Genomic DNA, 12,682 nt, shown 5'->3' on the forward strand with positions numbered 1-12,682 from the left:
TTCATGTTTTTGCCACAGTCTGTTCCTCAGGGATTTCTTGAGCATCAGCTGAATGTCAGGTGTTTTTTTTATGGGATTATAAACAATGATCTCTGCCCTCACGGAACTTAGGTAAATATTTTGAAAAATGATTAAAAAATACTAAATAGTACAATAATAAGTAAATTATTTAATATGCTAGAAAGTGACAAGTACTAATAAAAAAAAGAAAATGTTGAGTAGGATGAGAGGGACTGAGAATGCTGAGGGTGGTGTGGTCAGTGCATTGTTAAATTGGGTGATAAGGATAGACTTCATTGAGAAGGTGACTTATGAGCAAATAATCAAAAATAGTGAAGCAGTTAGCCGTGAAGAAACGTGAGGAGCAGCGTTCTTTAGTTGGTATCTTCAAGAATCGGCAGGGAGACCTGTGTCTGGAGCAGGAGCCAGGGAAGAATGGTGGGTTGGGAGAGGAAGTTAGCGAGGTAATGGAGGACAGGTTATGTATAGCTTTGAAGGGCACTAGAGACTTTTGCTTTTACTCTGAGTGAGAAGAAGAGCCATTCAAGGTTATGAACACAAGATCAGCATGATCTGAGCTATGTTTCAAGCATACTGGCTGCAATGCTGAGAATGGAGTGTAGGCTGGAAGAATTTTTAGGAGACTGTGACAATAATCCAGGCAAGAGATGATGGGGATTTAAATCTAGGGTGATAGCAATGAAGGGGTTCAGATTTCGCATGTATGTTGAAGGTAAAGCTGAGATAATTTCCTAATATATTAGTGAGGAGTGTTAGAGAGCTTTCAAAGAAGAGGAGAAAACAGCAAAGAAACAGAAAGGAATGACTGGTGAGATAGAAGGAAAACCAAGAGAATATGATGGTGTGGAAGTCAAGTAAAGAGTGTATTGAGCTCTAGGGAAATGCCACCTGCATCAGATGTTCTGATGCGTAAAATAAGATGTGGTCTGAGAATCGATCATTGTGGAAGTCATCATCGCTAAATCAATTTTAGCAGGTCCAAAAGTCTTTGTCTTTTTCCCAAATGTTAAATTTTTGGGTTCGTATACCTTATCTACTTGCCAAGCCTTAGAATCCTTGTATCTCTGACTCCACAGTCTGAGCATTTTCAACTATTCCAGGAAATGGAAATTGATCCAAAAAGGCTGGTAAGATTGTTAAGTACAATTTTGCAAGATTCTTTAAGTTGTACAGCAGTTTGAGTTTTATTCTATAAACCATTGAAGGTTACAGGTAACATGATAAGGTTAATGTTTAGAAAGATAAAGGTCAGAAATGCCTCTAGAAAGAAAAAGGCTGTTTCATACAAATAATGAGTCCCTTGAACTTGCCCCCCTTAGTAATTTTTAGGGTTGGTGCCACGTTCCATACTCATTTTCGGCCTGTTATTTCCTTTGGTTATTGAGCAAGTTAAAGGATGAAGTCTTTCTATTTACTTAGTTAAGTTAATGGATCAACTATATCTATAGTAGTGTTTTCCTCTGTCTTTCACTTTAAAATAGAGTTAAAGTCTTTTCAAATATTAAATGAAACTACAGTATTTCAGCAATGATTTTAACATTTGAATGATACTAGCTGGGGTATGTGGTTCTTCATTCTTCAAGGTGTTTAAGAATATTTCTAGTCTTTTTTGATCAGATGTTTTCTATGTGACCTGAAAAATACTTCATACTGTGTTGAAAAATGTTTAGATTTCTAAGCAACTGTTTCATAACTTTGCATTTAGATCTAATTACATCCATCTCCACAGGTATCTTCTCTTAATGGATCTTCAAGATACAAATGAAAAGCTCTTTTACAGAGTGCTAATGTCTGACATTGAGAAATTCATGCCTATCGTTTATACCCCCACCGTGGGTCTGGCTTGCCAGCAATATAGTTTAGTATTTCGGAAGCCCAGGTATGTAAACTTTTATTTTAAATACAACTTGTTGTGTCTTTATTTATGTATTTTTTTGTAGTTTTTGAAATAATTAAAAAAATTATTGGATGAAATTGAAGTTTGGAAAAATCTAAATCAAACTTCATTTGAAAGAACATTAACTATAAATATGTAACATTAAAAAATATAGTATTTTCTTTCTAGATTTAAGATCTTGGGGAAGTACTTATTTATAAGCCAATTTAGATTTCCTTTTACAGACGATAAATTAACTTGTTTTTTGTCTGGAAAGAAAGTAATTGATCATAATTAAGCTTGTCTGTGAGATGTTAATTACCACTGTTATGTATACATTTTACAAGTTAAAACAAAGATTCCAAATTTTTCTGAAAATGAGTATATTATTTTCTAAATTCAGAGTTGGCATTAAAGTAGTTCTTTTGTTGCTTTCCTTTAAGTGAAATAGTAGTCACCTATAAAGATATATGAAGTATAGAATATAATTTTTCTAAATCCGTAGCTTTACATTATTCATTATATTACTTTAAATACTTTTGAAGCAAGGAACAATTGAAATAAATAAATATTAATACTTTTAACAACAGCAACAACAAAAGCTCAAGTTTCTGCTAGTTCTGAAATTAAAGATAAAAAAGAAATGTTTATAAGTTTATACCACGAAGTTAAAAACCTATTGAAAGTGCCATCATTGAAAGGAATATTTCTTTGAAATGTTTATGGAAATTCTAACTTTTCTATGAGCGTCTGAGAAATCCTAACAACCACAAGAAATGTAGAAGAGCTTAGCTCAAAGCCTTTGGGTTGAAGTTAACGTAGCAATCTCAATAGCAACAATTATTTTTTGAGCACTTACTATGTACTAGATGATTTTCTAAAGGCTTGGCATACCTTGATGTGCATATAAATCTAAGAGCAGAGGGGACAGACAGGGAAATAAACAGTAAGTAAATTGTCTGGAATGTTCAAAGATAATAAGCGTCATGGAGAAAGAAAGAGTGGGGCAGGAATAGGAGGACCCAGAGTGTCAGTTGCCTTGTGGGGGGCGGGGGGCAGTTGCAATTTGAAAGAGTGGACAGTGTAGGCCTCATTGGAAGGTGGTATTAGAGGAGTGAGAAGGGGTCATGTAGACACAAGGGGAAACGTGCCAGGCAGGAGGAATGGCCGTGCCAAGGCTGCACATGAGAATGTGCCCAGAGATGGAGAGCTACTGAGAGACCAGTGTGGCTGGAGTGGAGCCGGAGGAGGTGGAGTAGGAGGTGAGGTCACAGGTGCAAGATGAATGAGAGGGGACAGAACCTGTGGTTTTTGCAGGGTATTTTAAAGAACCGTGGCTTTTCCTGTTAGTTAAATGGGTAGAAGAATCAGGTAGGCTGGTTGGCAGTGAGAGATGATGGTGGCTCAGAGTGGGAGGGTAGCAGTGGAATTAGGGGTAAGAGTTCAGATTCTGGATAAAGATAAAGAAATCACGAGGATTTCCTGTTGGATTGGAGGCTTCCTAGAGCAGTGGTTAAGAGTATTGACTCTGGAGTAGATTACCTTTTACTTAGTTTTACCACTTGTTTTAGTTTTGAATAAATTATTTAATCTTTCTGTGCTTCAGTTTCCTCCTCTGTAACATGGGGATAATACTAAAGCCCACCATCCTTTATCTACTTTTTTTTTTTTTTTTTGCTGAGGAAGATTTGCCCAGAGCTAACATCCTTGCCAATCCTCCTCTGTTTTTTAGTATGTGTGCTGCCAGCACAGCATGGCTGCTAACAGAGCAGTGTAGGTCCATGTCCGGGAACTGAACCCTGGGCCACCAAAGTAGACTGTGCTGAACTTCACCGCTAGGCCACCGGGGCTGGCCCTATCCACATTTTTAAAATCTGAAACTTTGAAAACCAAAACATTTGAAAAATCTCATTTGGGACAAAACCTGGTCTATCTGAACCCATTTGGTGGCAAAACTTGAACTGAATTCACATGAGGATATTTTATAGTATTTATCTGATTGTATCATTTGTTTTTTTAAGAAGTATTAATATATTTGATTACAGGGGCGTTGTCAGAAATAAATAAGTTCCCTGAACTAACATCTGTTGCCAATCCTCCTCTTTTTTTGCTTGAGGAAGATTTGCCCTGAGCTAACATCTCTTGCCAATCCTCTTCTTTTTTTGCTTGAGGAAGATTAGCCCTGGGCTAACATCTGTGCCAGTCTTCCTCTATTTTTTTGTATGTGGGGTGCCTCCACAGCATAGCGAACGAGTGGAGTAGGTCTGCACCTGAGATCGGAATCTGCGAACGCAGACTGCCTAAGTGGAGTACACGAAACTCTAACCGCTTGGCCACAGGGCCAGCCCCCTTCATGTTGATTTTTAACATGTATACTTTATTAACCTTTTGATGACCTTGAAGTTTCTTTTTGTTTGTTTTGCTTTTTTTTTGCTGAGGAAGGTTTGTCGTGAGGTAACATCTGTTGCCAATCTTCCTCTTTTTGTATATGAGCTGCTGCCGTAGCATGGCCACTGACGAGTGGTGTGGGTTTGCACCCAGGAACTGAACCGGGCCACCGAAGCGAAGTGCACCAAACTTAACCACTAGGCCACCAGGGCTGGCCCTGGAAGTTCTTTAGCAGAACAATTCTCATGGCTTCTCCCATGATTGTAAAAAAAAGGAACCTGTGTGAAAATGTATGTGGCATATATTTAGACATTGTATTTAATTAGAAAAGAAATTGTGATTGCGTTTGAGTAATGTTGGATCCTTCAGGCATCACCTAACACGTAGGTATTCTTTTTTTTTTTAAGCCAAAGTTGACAAATGTCTATTAAACCTCTCCTACTGTAACAGCAGGCATTCTAAGACATTCAGGCAGTGAGCAGGAGGATGATCCCTCTTACTATATTTGCTTTATGGATTTGGCAGTAGCAGTTAGGGACGTAATTAGTGAAAGTGATGGGTTAATACAATACTGAGCTTACTGTAGCTGCAAACACGTGTATCTTTTGATCTCATACTTTTTCATTTATCTTAATCATATGATACTTTTCTGTAGATAGATATTTATTTTTCATTTGGGATATGGCGTTAAAATCTGGCTAGGTATCCAAAAATGAATTCTTATATGAATAACTCTACTTCCAAAATATTTTTCCTAAGGTATGATGCTGGAATATCCATTTATTGGTTTTGTGTGGAATTTCTTTTCTCTTTGGCATAGATACTTTGTGTAGGTTTTTCAAGATGTCGTGGATAATGATTTTTAAGAATGTTGTTGAATTCGCTTGGAATAACTCATTCCCATGTGCCCATAATATTTTAATTCTTGCAGAATTTCCAATATTTGGTAGTACAATATGTTTACGTCAGCACAACTAATTGTGGCTAATTTGTAGATAGAGGTATGATTTTTGGAAGCTAGAGACAATTCTTTTTGTATTTTTGTAGAGCCCTGAGCCTATTGTGTTACTTAAATTACTTGCATTCTGTGAAACATTTTTTTAAAAGAAAACTTTTGTGCAAATTGATAATGCAGGTAGGTGTAGAGGAAAGCTAAAGCAGATTTACGTCATTTCTTTGGAAATATTTCTTCCTGCTATATTTTACACTACATTTTCCAAGAATCTCTCCCTCTCTCATGAGTTCTTATTAACTACATATTATTTTACCATGCCCTTGGTATTAATCACGTGCCTACGTTTGATATTTCTAATGTTCTATCAAAGTACTCTTAGTCTCTTTTTAAAATTTTTTTGAGGCATAATTGACAGATAATATTATATTAGTTTCAGGTGTACAACATGCTGATTTGATATTTGTATATATTGCAAAATGATCACCACAATAACTCTAGTTAACATCTATCACTATACATAGTTACAAAAATTATTTTTCTTGTGATGAGAACTTTGAAGTTGTCTCTTAGTAACTTTCAAATATGCAATGCAGTGTTATTGACTATGGTCACCAGGCTGTGTATTACATCCCCATGACTTATTTATTTTGTAACTGGAAATTTATACCTTTTGACTCCCATCACCTACTTTGCTCATCCCGCACTCCCCACCTCTGGCAACTACCAATCTGATCTCTGTATCTGTGGGTTCAGTTTTTGTTTCCCTTGTTGTCTTTTGTCGGCATTTTGTTATTCATTTACTCCCAACTAGATTGTAAACATCTAGAGAGAAGGCATCATATTTTATAAATTATTCCTGTATTTCCCATGGTGTTTAAACTTGGAGCCTGGTTGGTGCTGAATTAATATATGTTTGCTACCTCATAGAAATAGTAGCTTAATATTACTCTATTCAGCCACTCACATAGAATCAAGCTGCAAGGAAGTAAAATTTAGATTAAATATAGACAATAAAACTTTACACTCATATTACGCTCCTTTCATCTACTCATCTTTATGGAGTAGGTCACTGATAGGATTTTGGCAAAAAGGATTAGCTAATGAAACAGTTTGTTGATGATAGTTTTTTTTTTTTTTTAAAGATTTTATTTTTTCCTTTTTCTCCCCAAAGCCCCCCTGTACATAGTTGTGTATTCTTCGTTGTGGGTTCTTCTAGTTGTGGCATGTGGGACGCTGCCTCAGCGTGGTCTGATGAGCAGTGCCATGTCTGCGCCCAGGATTCGAACTAACGAAACACTGGGCCGCCTGCAGCGGAGCGCGCGAACTTAACCACTCGGCCACAGGGCCAGCCCCATTGATGATAGTTTTTTAAAAAAGCATTCCCCAGTTCTGATCTGACTAGTACCATTATTGATTTGCCAAAAGCTAAGGTGAAAAAAGAATTCAGTGCTCAACTTAATTGAAGAAAACCTGAATTAAATAAAATTAAATAGGATTCTTTGCTGTAAGAGTTCTCAGAATAATACCTATTTTGCAAGATTTTTGGAGGATGGGATTAGATTTAATATATATGATATATGTAGCATAACTCTTGGTACAAAGTAGCTGTTCCCAAGGAGTGGTTATTACAACTGATACTATAAGTCCCAGGTTTCTTGATCACTAAATGGATGATGGTATCATTTATCGAGTTTTAGAGTAATGGAATATGTAAGGGAAATAGAAAGTTCTTTTCAGGACACGTTGAGATTTTTTTTGAGGAAGATTAGCCCTGAGCTAACATCTGCTGCCAATCCTCCTCTTTTTGCTGAGGAAGACTGGCCCTGAGCTAACATCCGTGCCCATCTTCCTCTCCTTTATATGTAGGACGCCTACCACAGCATGGCTTGCCAAGTGGTGCCATGTCCGCACCCAGGATCCGAACCCGTGAACCCTGGGCCAACAAAGCAGAACGTGCCCAGGACGTGTTGAGTTTTAAAAGGTCTTTGGGACTTCCAAGTAGGGGGAGTCTAGTAGGCAATTAAATGTATGGACCTGAAACTTAGTAGATAATGTAGTTAAAGTTCCTAGTATTTTAACTCACGTATTCTGTGTGCTACACAAATGGTACCTGTTTTGATTTTGACAATGATGAAGATTATCAACAAGACTAATTGTCAAAGAGAATCAGTCAATAAGAAGATGTTTTGGTTTTTGGCTTTATTTTTTCCCAGAAACTTCCTAGACAAATGCATAAAAGGAACTATTAAGATGAACCAAAGCAAAATACTGAAATAGTTTTTCTACATTTTTGATTTGTCTGTATGCATAGTTTCTTCGGAATTCCAAAAAGGACTTGGAGTAGAGCATTCACTATTTAAATTGTGAGCTTATTTCAAATAATAAGCTCTCCTTATTATTCCGTGTGCAATTTCATTTGAGGGCGTATGTCTAGTAATATAGAAATGGCCATAATTATGACCGTGATTAGACCATGATTAGACATGGAGATTGTTTACTCATACAGAAACACGGTTTCTGCAGGTGTGCCAAAAGTGCAGCAAACTTTGTAGTCTTATAGGGCGAAAGCATCAGTTTTAATTGATATTCAGTTTGTGAAATAGCGTAAGAAAAGAAGATTAAAAGGAATGAATCTAAAAAGAAACCTTCCCAAAGCTAATACTCCTTTAACCCTAAGAATGTTCTCATTATATAGTGCATATTATAATTATAACTATCAAATGAACAGTTAATAGAATGGAAACTTTCATATTGTTCTTGTTTTATAAATTTTCTCATTTTAAATCTAGCTGGTTTTCTTAAACATAATCTGTTTTTATGATGCACTATACAGGTATATGATGGCAATTTTACTTTTAAGTTAGAAGCACTTCAGTAACTCAGTGAGTAATTATAAATAAAGAGGGTTTAAGTTGCTTATGGAAAAGAAACATGATTTCACAGCCAGTTTTAGTAGCTGTCGGTGAAATGTTTACCCGTTGAAGTGGGCTGTGGCACTCTCAATAGTTTCGTGCTAGTTGGTACTGGGCATTGCGATGTAAACTGCCAAGTGATCTGGTGCCCAGGGGTTAGCAGGCATCTCTTGCTCTCCTGGGTCCGCTCACTCCCAGAGCTCTGGGCGTTTCTGGGAAGGGTTGAGCGGAGGTCCTAAACCTCTCAGTAGTCCTGGATGCCAGAGCTGCCCAGGTGGACCAGGACTATTCTTCACTGGATTTGGCTTTCTTCAATGAAGCCACTTTAGAATCTTTAGAAATATTTAGGAGACTTTGGAGGACCAGGGAATATTTTTGGCTTATAGCTCTGGTTTAGTTTGTAATTTTTATTTTTACTGTATTAGAATTTTCCACATCTCTAGAAATTCAGATAATTGATATTTAAGAGAGCAACTAATTTTTTATTCCATCTAGAAAAGTGGTCATTTTAATGTTAGATATTGATAAGCTTTTCACCATTTACCTACAGTGGTAAACCTTTGATTTGATTTGTACACATTCCAAAATGTTTTGTTCATTTATTTCATTTCCCTTGAAATAGGCCTAATATTTGCATCTACCCTATTTTAAAGTATGAGAAAAGGTGCTACAGGATGGAATTTTTTTCCACAGATATAAAACAAGGTAGACAGAATGTCTGGACTAGTTCAAGTTTCTTAACTGTTACCTCAATTGATTTTTTAGAGATAATTATTTGAAAAAAGTTAATTTCATTTATTATGGAGCTGTAGATGATTTCTTGAACTACTAATTCAAATTGATTATTTTTTTTGAGCAAGACTAAATGTCGTATTTATGAAAATGTGTATGTGACCTGCGCTAAATAGGAATGTGATAGAGTATCCTATATCTTAAGTACTGGAAGTTAAGTGTGTACCCAGAAGTAATTTAAAATACCCAACTATCTTCTTTCCTAAGTATTGCCTTAATTAGGAAAAATTTGGAGAGTGGAAAAAATGTGGGCATGGTTCAGACATTAATTCTTCGCATCAAGATCTAAGGATTGTGTAAATATGTGTTTAGACATAGAAATCTTTTTAGCAAGGCAGTGAAACATCTTTTACTATAGCAGACTCTTAAAAGTGTAAAGTAACAGTTCATCGAGTTTCCTTATTCATCTGGAGACTTTAAGTATGGAAAACTTGAATGGAAATTTAAGTTTAGGATCCAAAAATAACTTTGCCACAAGCTGTGTGGTACAGCCAGGTGTTTTTATTTTAGTTTACACCTAGCATATGGAAAATTAAGAAAAATTGCCAAGTTTATCTCAGGTAGTTTTTATGAAAGTGTACTAATTTGGGCATTATTATATATTTTTAAGGATTATCAATCCTAGTCTTCATTATTGAAAATAGATAATTTTTAAACAGTGTGGCAGTGGTTCTTTATCTCACATCCCCAGATCACATCTGGAATGTTGTGTTTAGTTTTGGATGCGTATTTTTCAAGGGTCCTTTGCAAACTGACGTATATGGAGAAGAGTGACAGAGCAGTGACACTTATTGAAAACTTGTTACAGGAAAAAGAGCTGGAGGAAATAGAAATGTGTAGCCTAAGAGAAAAGACTTGAAAAGGATATAGTTCAGTCTGCAATTATTTGAAAGCTTTTCATGTGAAGAAAGAGTGTCCTTGCATGGTACAGCCTCAGAATGTAGAACTGAGTCAGAGGGTGGAAGATATTACAGAGATAAGGAGTCATTCACTTCAGTGTGAAGGCATCTTCTCTGGTCACTTACCTATCTGACACTGGAATCGACTTCCTTATCATTGGAAATATTCACGTGGTTTGGATAATCATTGGTCATACAAATTGTAAATGAGTTTCTTGCATCAGGTGTGATTGTAAAATAGTTGAATTTTAAAGTCTCTTTTAGCTAGAAAATTCTGTGGATTTTTAAAAGAGCAGCCTACAGATGAATAATTTCAGGTGTTTGGAACATCTCACAACTAACTCGTAAATCATTTCAAATAATCCTTCTTTCCAATTCAGAAAGTTTTTTAGTAAAAACTTTTAATCACAGTTTTAGGAATCATTAAAAATAGATTTTCAAGTAAGAAGGATTTTAAACAGATTTAAAGTAATTTGCTGACACATCTCGTTAAAATTCCTACTCCCTTCCCGAAACGAGCACATAAACACATGGCATTTTACACAGCTGTATTCTGGCCAGAATGTTTTGGTTTCAACATTTCTCCAATTTGAATGGATGAAAAGTTTAACGTTGACATTTTCTTATTTGAGGTAACTACATTATTCTGGTTTAATTTTTAATTTTTTGTAGTTTTTTCAGACTGTGTGTTCTGTATATGCTTTTAAACTCTGGTTTATTTTTATATGTTTTCCTTGTCTTAGTTGCAGTTTAGCTAGTAGAGAAATCATTAGGAAGAGTTTCCTCTGAGGCAGTGCTCCCACCCCCCCCCCCCCCCCCCCCGCCCCTGGCCTCTCCGCCCAAATTGAAGTTGAGGAGAAGTAGCCAGGTTAGAGTTCGCTTTTATTATCCTTTCCAGAATTTCCTACATGCTTCTCAGGAATGCTTCTGAAAATTTGGACCTTTGTTTTCTTGACAAAACGATCTCTATTTAATATCGTCTAAGAATTCTTTTATATGCCTTTAAACATGTTGGATATTTTATACCTAGGCAATCTTACAGTATAAATTGTAACTTTTTAAAGGCATAATTGAAATTGTCAATTTTAGCTCAATACTGTGTATTTTATAATAATATTTTACCTTTACTATAGTAAAATTTATAAAATATTTAATAGAATTCCAAATGATGTAATTATCTACTTAAAATAAATCATAAAAGTTATTGAATTTCATTTCTAAGCAAAGAAATTTCTCATTTAACAGTACGAATCCCAGTTCTTAATATGATTGGTGGCTGAATGAATGGCATTTATAATAATTTGGAGGGTATCATATTTTACAAAAATAGTGCTGCCTTGTGAAATAAAACATTTTCACTATGAAATGAGGTAATTTATTTTAAAAGCTGAAAATCTGAAAGTATGTTATTTCCCTAATGGAAAGTTAATTTTTATTGACAATGTGCCAAATAAATGCCATCTGTCTGATGAATTCAGTATTACCTTAGGATGCTTTCCAGTGTTTCTAATGTGGAAAATACTTTGGGCTTTAAGTATCAGAACAAAATCTATTAATTTGTATTTAATTAATTGGTATGCTCATACTAGTTTTAAAGTGAATAAATGAAGAACTTATCTAAAATTATTTTTATGTACATTTTCAGTTCACATTTATTTGGATTCAAATGGTGAGTTGTAGTATGTGGAGATAGAATTATTAACATTTGGTAGTTGTTGATTTTTTAATCGACTCATTTTATAATTGAAAACAGTCATTCCAAGGAACTCAGTCTCACCCAGGTAGTAAGTGCCAGCCTTGGAACTTGAACTCATGTTTTCTACCTTCTAGTCCTCTCTATTAGCTAGAGTTCTCCAGAGAAACAGAACTAATAGTGAGTGTGTGTGTGTGTGTGTGCACACCTACAGGGAGAGATTTATTTTAAGGAATTGGCTCATGCAATTGTGGGGATGGCAAGTCCAAAATCTGCAGGGTAGACCGACAGGCTGGAGACCCAAGGAAGAGCTGATGCTGCAGTTGACTCCAAAGATTAGTCAGCTGGCAGAATTTCCTCTTCGTCGTCAAAAGGCCTTCAACTGATTGGATGAGGCCCATCTGCATTCTGGAGGGTAATCTGCTTTACTCAGAGTCTACCAAGTTAAATGTAAATCTCGTCTAAAAAATACCTTCACAGAAACATCTAGAATAATGTTTGACCAAATATCTGGGTACCATGCCTAGCCAAGTTGACACATAAAATTACCTGTCACATTGTCCCAGACCAGTTTTGAGTCTTAGATTGATTATGTTTTCTGCCTTGGGTCTGAGTTATTCAGAGAAGCTGCACACTTATTTAGCTTCTTGGACAATTCCTCATTGACTAATATGTGTTCTGCTTCTCAGAAGCTAAAATTATATATTAGGTTTGTTAATTAAGATTATTCTCCCAAAGACTGGAGTATTTACATGTAAAGAATTTCATGTATTGCTTTCTAGAAGAGCTTGATCCTAATAGATATTTCATAGAAATATTGTTCAAATATGGTTTCACTTTTAAAAGTCTCTGGGCCAGCCTGAGTGGCCTAATGGTTAAGTTCGGTGTGCTCTACTGTGGCAGCCCAGATTTTGTTCATTATTTCTTGTCTCTTTCGTTTCTTTAACAGAAATTTATTGAGTATCCACTGCTTGCCAGGCACTTCACTAATCTGACTATTGGTAAATAAAGACATAGTTTCTGCCTTTGTGGAATTTACAGGTAATATTCAAGTGAACAAAAAAAATACATGAGTCCAGCTTGTGTGATGAAGGAAATGAACAAAGGACATTGATGAAGAAAGGGGATTCCCTTTCATAGTGTAGT

At 35.8% G+C, this 12,682-nt stretch overlaps 1 protein-coding gene across 1 annotated transcript in view; it reads left to right on the top strand.

The window, feature by feature from the left end:
* ME1 (malic enzyme 1) overlaps positions 1-12,682 on the top strand; it is a 174,686-nt gene that overhangs the window by 20,751 nt on the left and 141,253 nt on the right. The window contains exon 3 of the mRNA XM_046675226.1: positions 1,751-1,900. Coding sequence (XP_046531182.1) covers positions 1,751-1,900 — 150 coding nt within the window. The remainder of the gene's footprint in view (positions 1-1,750; positions 1,901-12,682) is intronic.

This window comes from Equus quagga, chromosome 11, assembly GCF_021613505.1.
Source record: "Equus quagga isolate Etosha38 chromosome 11, UCLA_HA_Equagga_1.0, whole genome shotgun sequence".
In the NCBI taxonomy this organism is placed as follows: domain Eukaryota; kingdom Metazoa; phylum Chordata; class Mammalia; order Perissodactyla; family Equidae; genus Equus; species Equus quagga.